At 46.7% G+C, this 21,529-nt stretch overlaps 1 protein-coding gene across 2 annotated transcripts; it reads right to left on the minus strand.

Annotated features, from left to right (window-relative positions):
• Nucleotides 1-1,384: 1,384 nt before the first annotated feature.
• LOC310827138 (B-cell differentiation antigen CD72-like) lies at nt 1,385-12,859 on the minus strand. 2 transcript variants are annotated; one of them, XM_083702895.1, is made up of 7 exons: nt 12,549-12,858; nt 12,372-12,461; nt 8,284-8,373; nt 7,070-7,471; nt 6,036-6,205; nt 5,113-5,192; nt 1,385-3,339 (listed from the first exon to the last, which is right to left on the minus strand). In XM_083702895.1, exons 1-7 carry the CDS (start codon nt 12,616-12,618, stop codon nt 3,195-3,197), a joined length of 1,047 nt encoding a protein of 348 aa, XP_083559021.1. In that variant the 5' UTR covers nt 12,619-12,858; the 3' UTR covers nt 1,385-3,194. The 2 variants fall into 2 exon arrangements, with proteins under 2 accessions (XP_083559021.1, XP_083559020.1); XM_083702894.1 differs by having other exon boundaries at nt 12,372-12,859.
• Nucleotides 12,860-21,529: the final 8,670 nt, after the last annotated feature.

Raw genomic sequence — 21,529 nt, forward strand, 5'->3', positions numbered from 1 at the left:
CCACCTTCTCACTATATAGAAGGGTCTGGTGACTTCTGTTTCAGTGTATCTGAAGAAGTGTGCATGCACACGAAAGCTCATACCTAGAACTAACTTAGTTGGTCTTTAAGGTGCTACTGGAAGGAATTTTTTGTTTTGAAAATGGGGAATGTTTGATACAGGGCACCATAATCCCTTCAGCATACCAGCACATCCACAGGAGCCCTGCCCAGTTGCTATGCCAACCCTGATGGTCCCAGACAGAAGACCATCAACAACACAACAACACATACATGAGTGGATTCAACACGGACTATAACAAAAGAACAGTGATTGGATTCCCCCTTAGGGGGCAGGAAACTGCAACTACCTTTTGTCTTCTGAAAATGACTCATGGGGAGGGGGAGAAGGGACACCGGCCAGGTGACAGGACACTCAGGTTACCACCACAACTCCTCCCTCAACCCCTCCTTTCTGTGATGTATGCATGATGTTTCCGGGGGTGGTCTTGATCTACAGGGTGGGAATTTCAAAAGTTTTTATAAGACCTTGCACACCATTTTTTCGGTGTCTTTCCTCTCTTCTGCAAGTGAGGGGAGCACCCTGTTGCAACAGTTCAATAAAGGCCAAGCCTACAGGCTGCTGCTTTGCTCCATCCTGGTTGGTGTCTTTGTTTTTGTCCAAGGGAGCCCTCGGATTTTTCCGGTAGCACTATCTCTCAACAGAAAAGATTATTAATAACATAACATCAAACCTATAAACATAAAAATAAAATTAACTGGAAATGGAACACAGAAATGGAGATTGAACACAGAAATTTAGTCCCCATCCTTCCCCCTCAATGAGTTCTGCAAGGGAGCAGCACTGAGGATGAGCAGAGGAGGAGGAGGAGGAGGAGGAAGCTAACAGCCAGGACCACCCCCTTGGGCAGGCCGGGGGGGAGATGGGGGGAGACGGAGGTTGGTGGGGCATGGGAATGTAGAGTGGGAATCTAGTCCAGCCGCTGCAATGCAGGAACCACAGCTCAAGAATCCCTGGCAGACGGCCGCCCAACCTCTCCTTGACCACTTCCAATGAAGCAGAGTCCACCAGCTTCCAAGGGCAGGGGTGCCAACTTGAATAAAATAATGTAGGGGCCCAGGTAAGCCCCACCCCACACGATCAATCACATAATGCAGTGCACACACACCATTTGAATGGAGATGCCCATCAGCTTTGTGGGAGCCCAGCCCCCTCAAATAACCCCCTAGGAGTTGTCCCCTCTGTCCAAAGGAGTCTGTTCAACTGCTGAATGGCTCTTATTGTTCTTCCCAATATGGTTGGAATCCCTAACTCCCCATTTAGGGACTAAGAATCCCCCACGTTCGATATTGGTCAGAGAAGAAGGAGCTAAGGCAGGATCTGGTGAAAGCAAGGCAGATCTTTACTATTCTGTTGCAACAACCGTACTCACCTTCCTTGGTAGGTGGTGAGGACCCAGAACAAAGGTGTGCAGGAACTTTTAAAAGCTTTAGAAATTGCCCAGCCCCTTAGCCAAGGACCACTCAAAAAGGATCAAACTAAGAGGGGGTCTACAACAGAAATTTGAATCTGTGGCTTTTCTCCTGTCTGTGAAGATATCCAATAATTGTGTGCTGATTGTCCTATCTGACCAGTCTGGCCAATTCTTTTGAAATAATAAATACTTTATTTCCTGAATCCCATTCACCAATTTTCTTCTTCTTTGGCGATCCCTCGTAGCCGAGTAAGATTGTCTTCCATGAACAGTCTTAACAGTGAGTGTGTAAGTGACTGTAGAGGCCAGTTCTGGATCCACATGTCCTTCCACAGTGGGGACATTGGTTCCTGGGTGGGAGTGGATCACGGTGAAGGTTTGCCAAACGTGCCTTCCTCTTAGCACATTTCTCCTGAATTCAAGTGTCGTCAAATCCCATGACACCTTTGACAAAGACTGTTCTCCAACTGGAGTGCTCACAGGCCAGTGTTTCCCAGTTCTCGGTGTTTATATTACATTTCTTTATATTTGCCTTGAGAGAGTCTTTAAAACTCTTTTGTTGAGCACCAGCATTACACTTTCCATTTTTAAGTTCGGAATAGAGTAGTTGCTTTGGAAGACGATAATCAGGCATCCACACAACAAGACCAGTCCAACAAAGTTGATGTTGAAGAATCATTGCCTTGACACTGGTGAACTTTGCCTGTCTTCCCAAGTGATGTGTAAAATTTTCCGGAGACATCGTTGATGGAATCTTTTGAGGAGTTGGAGATGGCGTTTATAAGTGGTCCATGTTTCACAAGCACACAGTAAGGTTGGTAGTACAATAGTTTTGTAAACAAGCATTTTGGTTTCCTTGTGAATATCCCAGCCCTCAAACACTCTGCACTTCAATTGGGAGAAAGCCGCACTCACTGAGCTCTGACTGTGCTGGATTTTTGCATCAATGTTGGCCCTAGTGGAAAGACCCAGGTAGGAGAAGTGATTGACACTTTCCAGTGTTACATCACTTGAGTTGGATGTGTGGTGCTGCAGAGGGGTAGTTTTGGTCAGTCTGAGCTATTCTTTTGAAATTGTAAATACATTAGTTCCTGAATTCCATTCACCAATTTTATACATATTGATATACAGAAGATGCTCTGTTGACAGGTCCCCTCTGCTTAACAGATATTTGCCAGACTGGTTTTGCAGAGGGGTAAGCTCCCGCATTTCAAGCAGTTTACAGTAGTTTATTTATTTACAGGATTTATACTGAAAAAGAACAATCTGGAAAGTCATTCCCCCCTCCCCAATATACTTCTTGTTTTTGCAGAGAACGATTTCAGGTCATTTAAGAGGGATGTGGGTGACGCTGTGGGTAAAACCACAGAGCCTAGGGCTTGCCGATCAGAAGGTCGCTGGTTCGAATCCCCTCAACGTGGTGAGCTCCCGTTGCTCGGTCCCTGCTCCTGCCAACCTAGCAGTTCGAAAGCACCCCAAACAGTGCAAGTCGATAAATAGGTACCGCTCTGGCGGGAAGATAAATGGCGTTTCTGTGTGCTGCTCTGGTTCGCCAGAAGCGGCTTAGTCATGCTGGCCACATGACCCGGAAGCTGTACGCCGGCTCCCTTGGCTAATAAAGCGAGATGAGCACCGCAACCCCAGAGTCAGTCACGACTGGACCTAATGGTCAGGGGTCCCTTTACCTTTACCTTTAAGAGAGTCCGCACATAATTTGGTCCTACTGAGCTCTCAATGGGTATGGATATCGAGCTTTCTTCTCGCAGATAAATCTCTTTACATTCCAACAGTAACACCGTTCCAGGGCTCCTTGGTTCATTTGAATGCAGTAGCCTGTACCACTACAAGTCCCAATATGTTCAGTTCTAGAAAGACAAAGATGACAGTCAAGGCAAAAAGGCCCAATCCCTCTTCGCCATTCATTGTTATCTCAGTTCTCCCAGCCACCCCAAAATGAGTCTCTGTGGAGCTGCCCACATTTGCACCAGCCACAATTTTGCAGAATCTGAATTGTCTGTGGTGGTTATAACAGCCGGACATGGCCAGTTTAGGAGGAGCCTGTTGGGGGGGGGGATCCAGATCAGTCCAGAGCAGCAAAGTATTGCTCTGCAAAGGTTTCTAGGCTTCAGTTCCCATCATCCCTGTCCATTTCCCCTGCTGACTGAGGATGATGGGAGCTGAAGTCCAGCAGCCTTTGCAGGGACCCACATGGCCTGTGCCAGATGTAGACGTGATGTCATGTGACAGGTATGGGGCAGGTAAAAACTGTTTGCTGCGCTAAACAGATCTTTGAAAGGGGATTCTGAAGATGTGTGCAGCCAAAAAAAGGACATCCTGTGACATCAGGAGACAGGGGTGGGTACTGGTAAAACCTAGCCTGTTGAGCAGGTGGGGAGAAAACAATCCAGTCCATCAGTCCCCCCACCCCCAGTCGACATGAAGCCTCTGGGAGTTTGGGGCCGAGGTGTCATCAGCGTGCAGGTGGCAAACAGTTCTCCCTTCCCTTTTCCATCTTCCGATTCTAGCTAAGCAGTGGAAACTCGGAAACCCGAGAAGCCATTTTGGGATGCATGAGGGCAAACAAGCCCTCTCTGGCCCCCAGAGCTCTCCTCAGGCCCCAGCCAGTCCCCAAGCTTTTCTGCCTGGCTGGAATATGTCCTTGACCTCTGACCTTGCCTCTTGCTTGCCAGAATGTACAGAGAAGTCCGACTTTTGCATGTTGCCCCCTGTACTACAAGGGGAAGTGTCATATAGAATCATAGAATCATAGAGTTGGAAGAGACCACAAGGGCCATCGAGTCCAACCCCCTGCCAAGCAGGAAACACCATCAGAGCACTCCTGACATATGGTTGTCAAGCCTCTGCTTAAAGACCTCCAAAGAAGGAGACTCCACCACACTCCTTGGCAGCAAATTCCACTGTCCAACAGCTCTTACTGTCAGGAAGTTCTTCCTAATGTTTAGGTGGAATCTTCTTTCTTGTAGTTTGGATCCATTGCTCCGTGTCCGCTTCTCTGGAGCAGCAGAAAACAACCTTTCTCCCTCCTCTATGTGACATCCTTTTATATATTTGAACATGGCTATCATATCACCCCTTAACCTCCTCTTCTCCAGGCTAAACATGCCCAGCTCCCTTAGCCGTTCCTCATAAGGCTCCCCATGGGGAAAATAACCCTCAGGCCGCAAAAGCTTCCCCACCGCTGCTGCTCAGTGTGGCTCTCCTGAAGACTGATCTTGGGTAGCAGAGCTTGAAATGAGCAGTTTGTGACCGTGAAGACATGTTGCTGCTCCTCAGTGGAGGACATTAAGCTTAAGCAAATAGCGGTTTGGCTCTCCATGGTCTCATCCAGACTTTCTAGAGTCTGCACCTTCCTAGTCCATGTCTGAGCACCTTTCTTTTTTGCCCTGCCACTTTCCCCAGTAAAACCGGATCTTTACCCGTGAATCACAGCAAATGTCAATTTGGGTTTTCTGCGGAATTGTTTTCATTGGTAAAGAGTGGGTTTTTGTGGGGATAAGCCCTATAAGAAGGGGAAAGGCTGCAGATTCCAGGGGAGGCTGTAGGAGGAACTCTGCTCTCTTCAGTCCAAGCAAATCTGATTTAATGGGTAGCAAAGGGACCCCCTCTCTTCCACTTACCCTTCATAGCCTGTACCATCAACCCATTTCCAAGACTCTGGTTGCCAGACTTTTTCAAGTCCAATCCAGTATTGATCACTCTAGGAGAAAGAATAAAATGTTAATGGAAAAAGACCTCCTTCCCAATGAGATTTTCCTTTCTCACTTTTTAAGAGATTCTTATATAAAAGCAATACAGTTAATTAGAGTCTACAGGAAACTAGAGAGTAGCAGGAAAATTTGCTTTTTCTCTATCTGGCTATGGCGCAATTAGATACTCCAAAATCTGGTGCCCTGGTTGGCTTCCGGCCTATGGTCACCCCAGCACACACCTTGCTCAGGTGCAGAGTGGTCTGGAAGAAGACCCAGGTCCAGAATGCAGAAGATATGAATTTAGGATTGGTTGTGTAAAATGAAATTTAAAACGTTCTATCCCACATGTGTGGGCGAAATAAAAAAAGGAAACGGGATGTGAAGCCTTTTTAGCAGAATAAAACACTTAAATGTTTTTGCAGCTTACTGAAGTTTAGGAATAAGGCAGTTATACATTTTTATCCCCTTTTATTTGTGGTCTGCTGACCTTCCCCTTGTTCACATCTGTTTCAGAGACTGAATTACATGTTTTTAGTAAACAAAAATCCATTTACTCACATTTCAGTGCAGGCAGCATTTACAGCAAATATAGTATGCTGATAAATACTTCTAAGCTACAGTAAAATAAAAGTTGGTAGTCTTGGCTAACATGGCTGCGAACCCCACACAGAATGTGCCATGGCACCCCTTCCAGTTCATGGGGGGGGGGGGGTTGCATCTGCACTGAGAAATCATGGGTTATCTGTCCTGGTGGATATTTCTTCATGATCTGCTAGACTCTGGACTTGACTCCCCTGCACCAGCAGCCCCCTTCCTTAAAGTCTGAGGCATTTGCACCCCAAAGGTATTACCTGACCAATGAATATGGCATCCCATAATTCTTTTGCACTCCAGGGCTTCAAAACAAGCAGCTGAGATGATTCCCTCTTGCAGGCTTCCTGGCTTTCCTCCCAAGTCTTCATTTCCCTTGAAATCCGCAGGCATTTCCACCCAAATAACTTCCATCCTCGGGGACAGCAGGCTGGAGAAGGCAAGGGAAGGTCAAGGGAAGGTGTTCAGCTGAAAGCCACCTGGTCTCAGGCCGGCTTAGGGGGGGACCCACTCTGGTGGGGCCCTGGTCTGTCCCCAGTCCATGGGCTGAGAGTCTATGAGAGGGAGAGGGGGTGTCGTGGGTGACGTGGATCATGGTGCCCACGCCAAGGAGAAGCTGGATGGGGGAGGGGACACTTTCCACATGTATTCCCAGACAGAGCCAGGGCTTTGGCAGGTGGGCAAGGAGGGTCAGGGCCCCTGCCAGGGAGTCTGCAGGTGCTCCTGGGTGTGTCTGCAGGTGCCATCAGAGACATAGTTCTGCCTGCACAGGAATCCAGTGGAGAGGCTGGGGCCGGGGGCCAAGGCGTTAGAGATCCAAGGTACAACTGTAATTGTGTACATTAAATAATATTGATAATACAGTGGTACCTCGGGTTAAGAACTTAATTCGTTCTGGAGGTTCGTTCTTAACCTGAAACTGTTCTTAACCTGAAGCACCACTTTAGCTAATGGGGCCTCCTGCTGCTGCCACACCGCCAGAGCACAATTTCTGTTCTTATCCTGAAGCAAAGTTCTTAACCCGAGGTACTATTTCTGGGTTAGCGGAGTCTGTAACCTGAAGTGTATGTAACCTGAAGCGTATGTAACCCGAGGTACTACTGTATTGTGAACACTTTAATATACAGTATGGAAATCTAATTTAGTGTGTACTCTTGCAGCCCACGTGCTCTGAGAGGTTGGGCCACCCTGCCCTGTAGGATCCCAATCCTCTTCCACCATCTGAGAGGCAGGTGATAGAATACGGTGCGCAGGGAGCCTGCCCAGCCTCCTGATCTGAATGCAACGGACATACCCTTCTGCTGGCAAGTTATAAGTAGCTCCAGTTTCCCCCTCATCTCCTCCAACTGCTGCTGAACGGTCTCCTTCTCCTTCTGCAGCCTTGCTTTGTCCTCTTGCTGCTGCTCTTTCTCCTCTTCCAGTTCTTTCTGTAGCTCCTCCTTATCCCGCTGCTGCAGCTTCTCCTTCTCCTTCTGCGTGAGCATCAGGCTCTGGTTGGCTTGCCTCAGCTGCTCCTGCGTCCTGTTCCCAGCAGCCAGGCAGCTCCACAGGGTCCGGTTGGTGGAGTGGAGCTCCTCCTGGGCCTCTTCCAGCTGGGCCTGGGTCTGGGCCAGGCTGCCCTCCTGGGAGCCCATTCTCCGTTCCAGGGCACTGCCATCTTCAGTCGCCTGCTGCAGCTGCCGTGAGACCTGCCAGTCTGCAGAGCACAAGCAGGGGCGACATGAGAGGAGGGGGAGGAGGAGGAGGAGAAGGCACCTTCAGGTGCCAGGAAAGAGCATGGCAGAGGGGAGCCAGTCTCCACTGTGGGTGCCCAAAGGCAGGCTGCTCAGAGAGATACAAATGGGGGGTATACATCAGAGGAGTTTTGAATTATGGTGCTTGAGAGTCCCATGGACTGCAAGAAGATCCAACCTCTCCATTCTGAAGGAAATCAGCCCTGAGTGCTCACTGGAAGGCCAGATCCTGAAGCTGAGGCTCCAAGACTTTGGCCACCTCAGGAGAAGAGAAGACTCCCTGGAAAAGACCCTGATGTTGGGAAAGATGGAGGGCACAAGGAGAAGGGGATGAGATGGTGGGGCCGTGTTCTCGAGGCTACCAACATGAGGAGGGCAGTGGAAGACAGGAGGGCCTGGCGTGCTCTGGTCTGTGGGGTCACGAAGAGTTGGACACCACTAAACGACTCAACAACAACAACAACACATCCGAAGAAACAGAGAGGTACTCTCCCGACGTGAGGCTCCATCTCCCCTTGAACCTGACCACTGACCATTCAGGTTGGGGCTGGTGGGAACTGGAGTTGAACACTACCTGGAGGGCATCAAGCAGACCCTCTCTGAGCCCAGGCTCCAGGGTAAGCTCTGCATCAAATGCCTGTGACACTTATTATATTTTATTTATTAAATTTATATGCTGCCCTTTATCAAAAGGTCTCAGGGTGGTTCACAGACATTTCCACCCTCCCCCATTTATCAGGTCAATGGGCTTGGGCAGGGGGCACCCGCTACTCACATCGGACCCCCAGTCCTATGGTGGCGGTGAGAAGGAAGAGGCAGGTGGCCAACAATGCCAGGATGGCGTACCAAGTCCGACGATCCGACTCTGGAAGAGAAACTCATTGGGGTCAGTTTGGGGTTCCTGTGGGATGGGGTCAACCCTCAAAGGAAGCCTGATCCTGGAGGGAGGGCTGGGAACTGAAGGCAGCCCCAATTCCCTGTCAGGGCCCAAGCTTCTTTGCTGCAGTCGTGGCCAATCTCATTTGTGGGGGAAGGAGCAGGCTCCTTTGGGGTCCTCTCTCCTCTTGTTCAGCAGGGGGCCCCTCTCATGCAGAGCCCAAACACCCCAAGATGAGGAGAGCCACTGTCCCAAGTCAGACTGGTGGAATGGCTGCGGAAACCCCAAGATTCCCCCCCAGATTTATATTCTGCATAGTTGAAAAGGGTCCAGTGATAATTTGAGTAAAAAGTTCATGAAATTAAAGCCTCTTTGGGAGCCCTTCTTCAGTCTGAAAATCTGGAGGTACATAATCTCAGGATGAAAAACATTCTAAACACAGAAAAACCCAGGATGGGCAGCCTGTTCATGACCCCAGAACAGTTTGGAGGTGCCTGTTGTCTCCTTTCTGGAAGGCCCCGAACCCCAAAGACTCCCCTTAAACAGGCTAGGAATTTCCCCAGCCCTAGAACTGCCTGGTTTGTTGGTGATTGTGATGCTATAAAGGGCTGTAAGTTTTACTTACTGCCAACCAGCTTTCAAAAAGGAAAAACCAGGACACACCAAAAATTGTTGAACTTTTTTTTAGGAAGACCCCAAACCTGTTGAGTTCTACTTTTAACTACGGATCATTATGGCAACCCTGATTTGAAATGCCCCTATTACAGTATATGTAGGCTGTAGAAGCTGTGAGCTATTGCTCTTAACTTTCAACAACAAGTTTGCTGCTTTCCTTCTAAGTCACACGACTGCCCCCTTTAACTCTAAACTGAGGCTTTCTCCTTCTATCTCTGAACTGAGGGAGTGGGGGGGTGGTCAGCCAATTACACTGATTAGTGAAAGCTGAACCATTTGTATCGTGTGTGACCTTTTGGACGTTTTACTGGTTCCACTTCCTGAGTTAAATGGTTTGCAATGGTCTCCAATCCTTTGTGCTTCTGGCCAAGTAGATCCTGAGGATCCCATGCCCATCAGGTGTTATGAAGAGGAGACTCGGTGCCTTGAGTTTGTTCTTGTTCATGATGACAGCAAAGTTCCCAGGGAGGTTGTGAGAGCCTGTGCAACCCCATCTTTTTGTGAAATGGCCAGGACATCAAAGCATAGTGGTGTCTTTTCAGGCGCTATAACCCAAGCAAGATGCGGTCAAACTCTGCCTTCCTCAAAGCAGCTCAACATTGAAGGGTAGTTAGGAGAGAACAATGTCTTCTTTCTTTTCATCCCACTGTTTCTTGCAGCAGTGGAGATGGAAGTTGCTTTCCTGGTGGTGGGAATATTGAGCAACTGCCATTAACAGGACTCCTGAATCCTCTCTGTGGCTTTTAGTGGAGGGTGAATGGGTTTAGGGGATAGAGAAGCTAAGATAGAAATGTGGGGCTAAATAAAATTAAAACAAACAAAAAAACTGAGGGCGTGGGGCCGCCCAGTTGTCTTCTGGCACGGAGCCCATTTCCTTTGTTCTCTTAATAGCTGCTCACCCAGGCGATCCCTTGACACAGGAAGCTAGCCTGGCTTATAGCTTAACAACTGCCTACACCCTTCCTTCCACAAACTCATAACAATATTAAGCAGTAGAAACTGCTCAAGGAGGGCCCCAATCCAGCAAGGAGGAAAAGAAGCAAAGATATAATTAGGTGCACAGTTTATGAGCTTCTTAGGCAGCGAGTGTCACTGTTTCTTTGCACAGCGCCTGCCGAATAGTAGTGGGAGCTCAGTTGGCAGAGCTTGAGGCTCTTAACCTCACGGTCGTGGGTTCAAGCCCCACACTGGGTGAAAGATTCCTCCGTTGCAGGGAGTTGGCCATCTGTAGGGGATTCTTTAATCGTGATGCCTGCGTTGCCTGTTTGAGGTTTGCTGTGACTCCCTTTATTAAGGACTTTGAGAAACAAAAGACCGTTAAGAACCATACATAGAATTCTTTGGTTCAAGTCACAAATTCACCTGAGGTTCTTTTGAGCACTTAAATTGTCCTACCTAAGATGTGATGTTTCAATACAGGGTAATATTATTGACCTATATTAATGGGTTCCTTGCTGTGAGTCAGAGGATGAGGAAGATAAGAAACCAATGGTTTTTTTTAAAAAAGGGGGTTTTGAGAAGCCTACATTTTCAGAGGATTTCTGAGAAATGTGTGGTTTTTTTTAAAAAAAAACTTCTGCCAAACACCTGAAAGAGCCGTTTGGGGGGGGGTTGATGGAGCTTTTTGCTTCAGTGGGAGAAGCCCAGCCTCTGTCAGTTCTGTGGCTGCAAGGCCCCCAGTTGTAATCAAAGGGTCCTCTTTTGAAAGAGAAACAGGGCCCTTACCTTTCAAAAGTGAGGGACCTTTCAGAGAACCGTCCCCCCCCCCCTGGCCAAGAGGAAAACTGGAGTGTGTTCCTGGTAGATCCCAAGGTGGCCAGGATCCACTGGGGAGAGGCACCAGTGGCGAAAAGCAGCTCCTGGGTTGAAAACTGAGCCCAGGCAACTAGAAGCTTGGTGGCGCCTGATGTTGGGGTCAGTAATCTCCCTTCTCAGGTCATAGGGAATGTGGGATTATGCTCAGAAGACCCTGAGAAGATTCCCCTGCTGGAATCTGGCAGGTAGCGAGGAGGGACTGACTGGGAAGTGGCCTTCAGGTGGGAGTTAAGGGACAGACCTTGAGGGCAGGTTTAAACCCTTTCCTAGTATGTTCAAAATGCCTGTTGGCTCCAACGGAGGATGCAGGTGGGTTAGGACTTGGCCAGCACTCAAATGACGTGAAGGTACTTTCAAAAATGTACAAATTACTATTAGAATGGTTTACAAAAGATGAAGAAATTAAGGCAATGATGATACACGCAAGTGATTTCGGATACAATATCCAGTTTTCATCATGGGAAAAGTTATTGAAAGAGGATTTAAATTTTGCTGCTTGCTGTTCATTGAAGGAAAATGATATGAAAATGATGCACCGTTGGTATTTAAATAGAAGGGGAAGAAATGGAGGAAGTGAGAGATTTTACTTTCTTGGGCTCCATGATCACTGCAGATGGTGACAGTGGTCACGAAATCAAAAGATGCCTGCTTCTTGGGAGGAAAGCAATGACAAACCTAGACAGCATCTTAAAAAGCAGAGACATCACCTTGCCAACAAAGGTCCGTATAGTAAAAGCTATGGTTTTCCCAGTAGTGATGTATGGAAGTGAGAGCTGAACCAAAAAGAAGGCTGATAAACAACAACAAAAATTGCTAAAATGTATAGAACTAGCTCAAATTTGTGCTGGAATTGTGAAGGGAAAGAGGGTACCTTCTACCATATGTGGTGGTCCTGTGGAGTGATAAAAGCTTTCTGGTATATAATGACAAGTTAAAGAAAATGTTTAAGAAAACTTTTGTTAAAAAACCAGAAGCTTTTTTGTTAGGTATAATAGTTGAAGAGATACCAAAAGAAGACAAAAGACTTTTCATGTACGCAAGGACGGCAGCGAGAATGCTTCTAGCCCAGAGATGGAAAGAGAGTGAAGGGCCAACCAGAGAAGAACGACAGACCAAGTTGATGGAATATGTAGAGATGGCAAGACTAATGGGAAAGATCAGAAACCAGGAAGATCAAGTATTCCTAAAAGACTGGAATAATTTTTAACTTAGTAAAAAGACCACTGCAAACAGTTAAAATCACTGGCAAGGATGCAATGACACTAATAATGTGAAATGAACTTCGGAAACTATGAATATGCAACAGATAGATAACAGAAAAAGATGCAAAAAAAAGAAAACATTTTCTTTGGAAATGGAAGCCATGGAGGGAGGGGAGGAAGTCCGAAGGTTCAAAAGAACCTTTTTATTTTATGTTTTGAAATAGTTTACGTTATAATGTATAAATTTATGTAAAACCAATATATATATATATAAAGGACCTGGCCGACACTCACCTTTCGTGCCCTCGGTGGGGGTGGGATTCCTCTCTTCCTGGCAGGGGGGTCCCCGGACGTTCTCGTAGGTCAGCTCTCCCTCGCTGGGGTCTGGAAGAGGAGCCGAGGGGTGAGGCATGGGGGACGGACCCAGAGGGGACCCTGCTGAGGGGATCGGGGCCAATTGGCTCTGTGTACCTTTCTCCTGGCTCTTCTCCGGAGGGGTCCTCACGAAGCGCAGGTCAGCGTAGGTCACATCCTGTGACATCCTGGGGGGGGGGTCCTGTCTCACCTGGACTAGTGGCAACGGGAGATGCTGGGCTGGGGGGGGGAGCACCTGGGCTCTCTGCAGAAAAAAGAGGAAAGTGGTGGCAAATTAGAGAAAGTGAAATGTGAGAGACTTCCTGCAGTGTATGAAAATAAAAGTCCTACCTTCCTCCTCCCCTGCAATCTCCTCAAGGGACCCAGGCCAGCTGCATGGCCCCCTCGGTGCACCGCAGCGCATCAGAGCATGGCTTCCTCTTTCCCCTTTGCTCCTTCTCGTAATCGGGCAAGTCAGCGTCACAGGCCGACGGAAGGGGCTTCCCCTGCAGGGTGTGTTGCCCCGTCAGCAGAACCTGGACATCTCCACTGCTGCCCCCCTGCGGATCCAGGCCCCCTCCCCTCCCGGACCAGTGAATTAGTCTGAGGCCCAAAGATGAATCATAGAATCATAGACTTGTTGGCTTGGAAGGGAGCCCAAGGATCATCTAGTCTGACCCCCAGCAATGCAGGCACCACAGCCACCCACCTTCTGTTTAAAAACCTCCTTTTCTGTCCTAGGAACCCATTGCTTCAGGTCCCCCCCCTCCAGGGCAGCAGGAAACAAGCTTGTTCCCTCTTCCATGTGACAGCCCTTGAGATATTTAGAGACGTCTTTCAGTCTCCTCTTTTCCAGGCTAAGCAGACCGAGCTCCTTCAACCGTTCCTCATCAGGCTTGGTTTCCAGACCCGTGATCCTCTTGGTTGCCTCCTCTGCACACCTTCCAGCTTGTCCTTATTCTCCTTAAACTGGGATGCAGGCGGGGTCTCACCAAGGCAGGAGACAGCGGTACTGTTACTTACTTGGATCAGGACACAAGACTTCTGTGGATGCGGCCGAGTGTAGCATTAGCCTTTCTCCCCTGCTGCTGCTTCATCCTACTGTTGAGGTGCTAGGGAAGGGGTAGGACCTCTGGTGGGGGACGTATCCTGCTCCTTCTGGGATCGTTTGAGCACCTTTGGTCCCCACCCTGCACTCTGCTCTAGAAGAGTGGCTCTTACCTGTGGCTCCTAGAAGCTGGCAGCAGGTGGCAGTGGCTACACCCCAGGAACGGTTTCAAGCAGCCAGCTAAACAATGTGAGGGAAGCTTGTTAGAATTCCTGCTCCGTGATTGCAGTCATGGGATTGTTGTCTACCACATGACAGTATATGTTTTGACACCACAAAGTGGGAAGTGACAGAGACAGGATGTTTGTGTTACTGTGTTCCGTGAAGTGGGACTATTGTCCTTTGTTCTTTCTCTTTGCTGTCTGATGCTGGAGAGAGAGGGAGCCATGTTGCAGTGCTCCGTGTGTGTTTATATGTAAATAAAGTAGATTAGCCAAGATGCTGAGTTGCTGAGGTCTGTCACGCATGATGCACAAACTCTGCGGATCCCTAAGTGTGCCGGTGTCGGTTGGCATCAGTTGCTGTGATGTTTGGGCAGAAGAAAGCTTTTGAAGCTCCCAAAAGAAAGACCAGGAGGGAGAGAACATGCCAGTCGGGCGTGTGTCTCTGCCAGGGTCCTACTCGAGTGTAGGCCGAACTCCTAACAGAGCTGATGGGTCTCCAACCCATGAGGAGTTAGGGACTTACCCTGCATGTGACTTACCCTGGTCTGAATAGAGATATTGGATTCTTGTCTCATTACACATGCTAAAGCTATTTTGGGTCATTTGCATACTATCCCTTGCTTTTTCCTGTAGGACTAATTGCAGTCCACAGGTTGACCATACCCACTGAGTCAATCACCCATCTCCAACTACCCTTCTGAGAAAAACCCCATCCCTCCCTCCCTCTCTATATAAGGGTCTGGTGACTTCTGTTTTTATATATCTGAAGAAGTGTGCATGCACACGAAAGCTTATACCCAGAACAAACTTAGTTGGTCTCTAAGGTGCTACTGGACAATTTTGACTGCGTGAGACCAACACGGCTACCACCTGAATCTCCTGGCATGTGAAGACAGGCTCTGGAAATTGAGTGGCCAAGACCCAGAGGGGGTCCCAGGGTCAAGAAGGCGATTTCTGCCTGTGCTGAAGAGGGAAGTGAGGGGCAGGTGGGGCTGCTCCACCTGGGAAGAGAGCCCATCTAGGAGAAGGAAGACTCTGATCCTAAACCTCCACTGCCTTGCAGGACACCTTCGGCAGAAGAAAAGGCTCAGGAGTAAACCCTACACAAATCTGGAGTGGAGTCCCTAAGATGGTTGTACGCCTCTTTCCGGCAATGCCTGCAGCCAGGCTGGTGCCCAGCGTCTTGCTCTGCCTTCCTCTGGACCATGTCAGTGAGGTGAGAGAGAAGTCTGCTTGTCTGGGCAGCCCAGGACCCCCAGACCCACCAGCCAGGCTTGCGCCCCAGAGGGGTCACTTGGCTGCTGCTGCTGCTAATGCAGCAGTTTGACTTCTCCCCCAGCGGCACACTCCATTGTCTCTCAAGGCAGAATCACACTGGTGACGCATGCCAAGCTTGTTGCCTGATAAAACCCCTCCATCCTCATGTGGTTTCTAGGCAATGTAGAGATCAGGTGGGATTGCTATGAGGAATTATAAAAAATATGGAGCAAGCCATTTGTGTCAGCAACGAAAGCATTGCGTTGACTGGGTTTGCGCCATTTTGATCTGATTTCTGACCAATCCATGCCTCTGCATCTCTGTCCTATTTCTCTGCCTGACAGGCACGTATAAGCATTCTAAAACACAGGCCAGTTGTTCATCAGGCATCCTGGGTCATCAAGATAGAAGGTAGCCTGGATGTAGTTTAATCTTTAGATAGATCTTAAGGGCCAGGAAGAGAGTTCACAAGGAGATGGTAAATAGTGTTAACTGCTGTTTATGAGCTCCGGGGTTTTCCTAAAAGCATTCCTGCTTGCTTCCTCTTTTATTCACTCTGAACTGCATAGGCATGCTCAAGTAGGAAACAGGTTCTGCTCAAAGGAAATATGATTGGTTCTTACAAACACTGTGTAAAAAGTTCTTTTGTGAATAAAACGACCTGGGCCGAGGGATGGGCAGGATGATTATTGCACCTCCTCCCAGAGTCTTGCTGGTCAAGCCTCGTGTGTATTCTATTAGGCAGAGTTCAATCCTTCCTTTGCTTTGGGAACGCTACAGGCCTGGCACCAGTGGAAGTGGAGATGAGCCCTTGAAATAGTAGCCGTAAATCAGTCATGTTCATTAATTTCAACCCACCCTATTATGGTTCAGTGTTGCATGAAGCATCAAGCATGTCCTGCCCTGGACTCCAGCAAATGGATGTCACTGGGGAGGCCCAAGTTCCCATTCTGTGTGTGTGTGTGTGTGTGTGTGTGTGTGTGGAGAGAGAGAGAGAGAGAGAGAGAGAGAGAGAGAGAGAGAGAGAGAGGTAGGGGTGTCCATTGATTTGTTATAGCATTTCTCCAAGGAGAGGGACCAGCCATGAGCTCACACTCAGTTCCAATCTTATGTTTATTATTACTAGTATTAGTATTTGTATTCTTAACAAGAGTATAATCTTCATAATTATAAATAAAATTTGTTACACGGTTGCCTGAAAGTTACAGTTTCCTGAGTGGTCTTACAAAGCAAAAAGCAGCAACAACAAACCATAATACAATATCAGAAACACAAAATGCAACAATTTGAAGAATGAAATGAAACAAAAAGAACAAGACTTTTCTGTGAGTAGAGAGAGAATAAAGCCATTTGCCAGCTCACCATAAACCACCCTTTCCTTTCGTGTGTTCCAAATCCAATACAGTGGTACCTCGGGTTAAGAACTTAATTTGTTCCGGAGATCCGTTCTCATCCTGAAACTGTTCTTAACCTGAGGTACCACTTTAGCTAATGGGGCCTCCGGCTACTGCTGTGCAATTTCTGTTCTCATCCTGAAGCAAAGTTCTTAACCCGAGGTCCTATTTCTGGGTTAGCGGAGTCTGTAACCTGAAGTGTCTGTAACCTGAAGCGCCTGCAACCAGAGGTCCCACTGTAAATGGCTTTAGCAGTGGCCCTCTAGAGGCTGTGTCACCTTGGAAATGTTCCCCTGACCCTCCGGCCTCGGGGAGGGAGAGGATAGGAGGCCCCTCTCTGAAGGGAACCATACGGAGCCTGACACTGGAAGGCACAGCTTTCCAAACTGTTCTTGTTGGTGACACACTTTTTAGACATGCATCGATTTAAACCACAGAGCCCAGGAAGACTTCCGGAGGCGGCGCAAAACAGCAATGGCGGTCCTCTTTACTCAGTGAAGAGGGGCTCCGCGAAAAAGGGTCGTCCGCTACGGCAAAGCGGAGACCCATTAAGAAAAACCGCAGGCAGAGCGAGCCTGCGGCCGTGGGACTCGGCGGGCGCCCAAAGCCCCCCCGGAAACGAAGAAGGAGCTCCGTAAGGGGCTCCGGAACGTGAAAGGGGGAGCGGCGCTGTGAGTTCATCGCTCTTTTCGTGGACGCAAAGCCGCGCTGCTGCTGCTGATGAGCGCCGACCTTTCTTCTTGAAAACATCAAAATTGGCTGCTACATACCCGTGAGTAAGGGGAGTTAAACATCGGAAAAATTTGGGAATTTGGTTGAAATTCGGCTGAAAACGGGAGGCGAGTAACAGGAAGTCCGCCTCCCGATCCTGCTAACCAGATTAAAGCAATTGCGCAGAAGAGCGCTGAAGCGCTTAAAAGGGACTGTAAAAGTAAAACGAGGGTGCATTTGACAGAAGTGAAAAGATAAGCTGGAAATCTTTGCAGAAGTTGTGGATCTTATTTTTGGGACCTTCTTCCTAATTTTGAGCTATGTGGAGTTAAAAGGGACAACCCAGCTATCGGGCTGTCAGTGTGCAAAAGAGAACTGTCAAACTGCTGATACTGTTATTGGAGCTTAAACTGATACATTGACTGAGACACTAGAGTTTAAACATTGTTGCTGGGACCTTTCTTGACACCTTGTGGCCTTTCTTTAGGAGAAAGAAAGCCTGGGGAAACTTCCTTTTGTGCTCTGGAACTACTAAAGATTTAACATAGGGAATATAAGAACTTCAATGGCGGACAAGAGCTCTCTCCTTCCTTGAAACTTTGAAATACCCCCACCTAGAGGATTGTGGAGATATAGAGGCCTGGGAACTGTACTTTATTGTGATTCTCTGTGGTTAAATTGTTTACACTCTGGTCTTGTCTAACTTATGAAAAAAAGAAAATTTGACCTTGAACAGAGGCAGGTGTGGAATGAGTGGCACAGGGAGAACAAGAGCAGCTAAAGCTAAAGAAAAAGAAAAGAAACCAGGGCAACTTGTTCAAACAACCCTATCTCATCAACGAAGATCATCCCTCCCAACTGTGCTGACAGCACAGGAGGTGGAAATTGAAGAGCCTGCTGTAGAGCCTGCTGCAGAAGATATGGCAACTGGAGGATCTGAAATAGTCCTGAAACAAATCTTGGAACAACTGGCAATTTTAAATCAAAAAGTGGACAATCAATCATCAAAAATTGACCAAGCTACATCCACTATTACTAAATTATCCGAGCAAGTTTCTCATCACACTCAGGCAATTGAAAAATTGCAAGGGGCAACGACTGAAAATTATAAACTTGCTGTGGAAGCTAGTCAAAAAGCAGAACAGGCGAACAAAAAGGTTGATGAGATTAGGGGGGAAGTAAGGCCTCTGAAAAGACAGGTAGGGGAACAACAAGCCTACCTGTCATTGGTTGAATTGAAAAGTAAGGAAAATAATCTCAGATTAAGGGCTATCCCAGAACTGGAGGAAGGAAATCTACAGGGATTTTTAACACTTTTGTTCTCCAAATTCTGGGGGATTGAGGAAGATAAGGATTTTAAGATTGTGACTGCCTTACCTCCGGGATCGGAGGGAAACCTAGACACCCCATTGTAGACCCACCAATTAGACCAGGATGTCGCTGCAGCTTCTTAGTTGGAATATAAATGGCGGAAATTCTCCGGAAAAAAGAAGAAAAGTATTTCATATTTTGAAAAAAGAACAATTGGACATTATTTGCCTGCAAGAAACGCATGTGACAAGGCTCCACAGAAAAGTGCTAATTAATAAAAGACTAGGCCAAGAATTCATCTCTTCGGACAAAGTGAAGAAAAGAGGAGTGGTGATATATGCAAAGGAGAGCCTGTCACCGAAATTCTTATTTAAAGATGAACACGGCAGAATTTTGGCGATTGAAATTCAGACACAAGGAGAAAAATTTTTGATATTAGGAATATACGCCCCAAATGAAGGAAAATCGGAATTTTTCAGGAAGCTGCATGAGATTATGCTGGACTACCTAGACTACAACAACATCATCATGATGGGTGATATGAATGGGGTTGTGTCTGTAAATATGGATAAGTCGCAAAGTGCTAACATAACGAAAGATGGCAGACTACCTAAAACTTTTTTTGAAATGACTGACAATGTGGACTTAATTGACATATGGAGGGTCAAGAACCCCCTAGGAAAAGAAGGGACTTTCTTTTCTGAAGCTCATCTGACATGGACACGAATCGACCAAATATGGATAACTAGAGGACTGGCACCTAAGACTATAAAGGTGGAAATCTGCCCAAAAACCTGCTCCGACCATAATGCCTTGAAAATGGAACTCAGACTAAATACAACCGGATCCTTCAGATGGAAAATGAATGACACCCTACTAAGGGATGAGAAGATTGTTAAGAAGGCCCAAAAAACTTTAAAGGACTATTTTGAGATAAATTTAAATACCACTGTGGAAAAAAGAATAATCTGGGACGCAAGTAAAGCAGTTATGAGAGGGTTTCTAATACAACAAAACACGATCAAGAAAAAGCTCTGGAATGAAAAGAAGGAGAAGATATTGGAAAAAATAAGAGATGGAGAAAAAAAATTAAGATCCAGGCCCAAGTCGAAGGAAGTGCTGAGAGAAGTGAAATTTTTCCAAGCACAATATTTGAAATTGATAAATCAAGAGGTGGAATGGAGAATTAAACAAATGAAACAAAGATCTTTTGAATCAGCAAATAAGTGTGGGAAACTGCTAGCATGGCAGTTGAAAAAGAGACAAAAACTTAATACAGTTACAAATCTAGAGATTGAAGGGAGAATGGTACAGAAACCCGAGGAAATTAGAAAGTGCTTCCAGAGATACTTCAAAGAGCTTTATTCACAAGGGCCACAGAAAGATTCGGAGGTGGACCAATTTCTTAAAACCAACGGATTACAGAAAATACCTCAGGAAATGAGAACAACCCTGAATAGTAATATCACACAGCAAGAAATTGAAAGCGCCATTCAGAACCTCCAATTAGGCAAATCTCCAGGCCCCGATGGACTTACCTCCAAATACTATAAGGTTCTGAAGGACTATTTGATACAACCTTTGTTGGAGGTTTGTAACCAGATTATGGAGGGGAGGAAGGCACCGGAAACGTGGAAAGAAGCCTTCATCACATTGATACCCAAACTAGAAACTGAAAAGACCCAGCTTAAGAACTACCGCCCCATCTCACTCCTAAATGTGGATTACAAAATTTTTGCAGATATTTTGGCAAGTAGGTTTAAAAAAGTGCTTAATGAAGTGATCCATAAGGACCAGGCTGGCTTTCTCCCTGGTAGGCATTTGTTTGGCAACACAAGAAACATTATTGATATTTTGGAGCTTTTACAAACAAAGCTTAACACTAGAGCGGTGCTAATCTTTATTGATGCGGAGAAAGCCTTTGACAATATTTCCTGGATGTTTATGAAGAAAAATTTGGAAGGGATGGGAGTGGGGCGGGGGTTTGAAAATGGAATAGAAGCAATATATTCAGAACAAAAAGCGAAATTGATAGTAAACAATGTGGTGACAGAGGAGTTTAAAATTGAAAAAGGGACACGGCAGGGGTGCCCCCTATCCCCCCTATTGTTCATTTCAGTTCTGGAGGTGCTATTGAACATGATTAGAAAGGACCGGTTGGTACAGGGAATTGAGGTCGGAGTGAAACAATATAAATTGAAAGCATTTGCAGATGACCTGGTATTAACATTGCAGGAGCCTGTCTCTAGTACTAAAAGAGTGTTAGAATTAATTTCGGACTTTGGTCGGGTGGCGGGATTTAAGTTGAACAAGCAAAAAACTAAGGTTCTAGCAAAAAATTTGACAATTACAGAAACAGATGAGTTCGTGAAAGAAACAGAATTAAATGTGGTTAAAAAAGTAAAATACCTAGGGGTGTATCTGACCTCCAAAAATTTGAATCTGTTTAAAGACAACTACGAGAAATGTTGGTCAGAAATCAAAAGAGATTTGGAAACGTGGTCAAGATTGAAACTTTCCTTGTTGGGCCGAATAGCAGCTATAAAGATGAATGTATTGCCAAAAATGTTATTTTTGTTTCAGACCCTACAGATCGTGGACAAGGTGGAATGCTTTGGAAGGTGGCAGAAGGATATCTCTAAGTTTGTTTGGCAGGGCAAAAAGCCCCGAATAAAGTTTAAGATATTAACTGATGCGAAAGAAAGAGGGGGATTTGCCCTGCCAGACTTGAGGTTATATTATGAATCCGCAGCCTTCTGCTGGTTGAAAGATTGGATCTTACTGGAAAACACTGATGTCCTAGATCTGGAAGGGTTTGACAACGCTTTTGGGTGGCATGCATATTTGTGGTATGACAAGGTTAAAGTGCACAAACTGTTTAAAAACCACATTGTCAGGAGAGCAATTTTAATGGTCTGGACAAAATATAAAGACTTATTGGAGAGTAAGACTCCGAGGTGGCTCTCACCGGTGGAGGCCAAGGCACGTAAGAGACCTAATATGGAAGCCAATTGGCCTAAATATGAGGAAATTATTGAAAAGATTGGAGACAATTGGAGGTTGCAGAGCTTGGAAAAACTAAAAAACAAGGTGCGAGATTGGTTGCATTATGCACAAATTCAAGAGGTCTTTAAAGTAGACAAGAAGGTTGGA

The sequence above is a fragment of the Podarcis gaigeae genome, assembly GCF_964106915.1.
Source record: "Podarcis gaigeae genome assembly, chromosome: 11".
Lineage (NCBI taxonomy): Eukaryota > Metazoa > Chordata > Lepidosauria > Squamata > Lacertidae > Podarcis > Podarcis gaigeae.

Coding starts and splice junctions, on each gene's coding strand:
- LOC310827138 (XM_083702894.1), bottom strand. CDS start 12,618: ATGTCACAGGATGTGACCTACGCTGACCTGCGCTTCGTGAGGACCCCT. Junction 5,193..6,035: donor ATGCCATATTCATTGGTCAG/GTAATACCTTTG, acceptor TCTTTCTCCTAG/AGTGATCAATACTGGATTGG. Junction 3,340..5,112: donor GATGGTACAGGCTATGAAGG/GTAAGTGGAAGA, acceptor TTGTCTTTCTAG/AACTGAACATATTGGGACTT.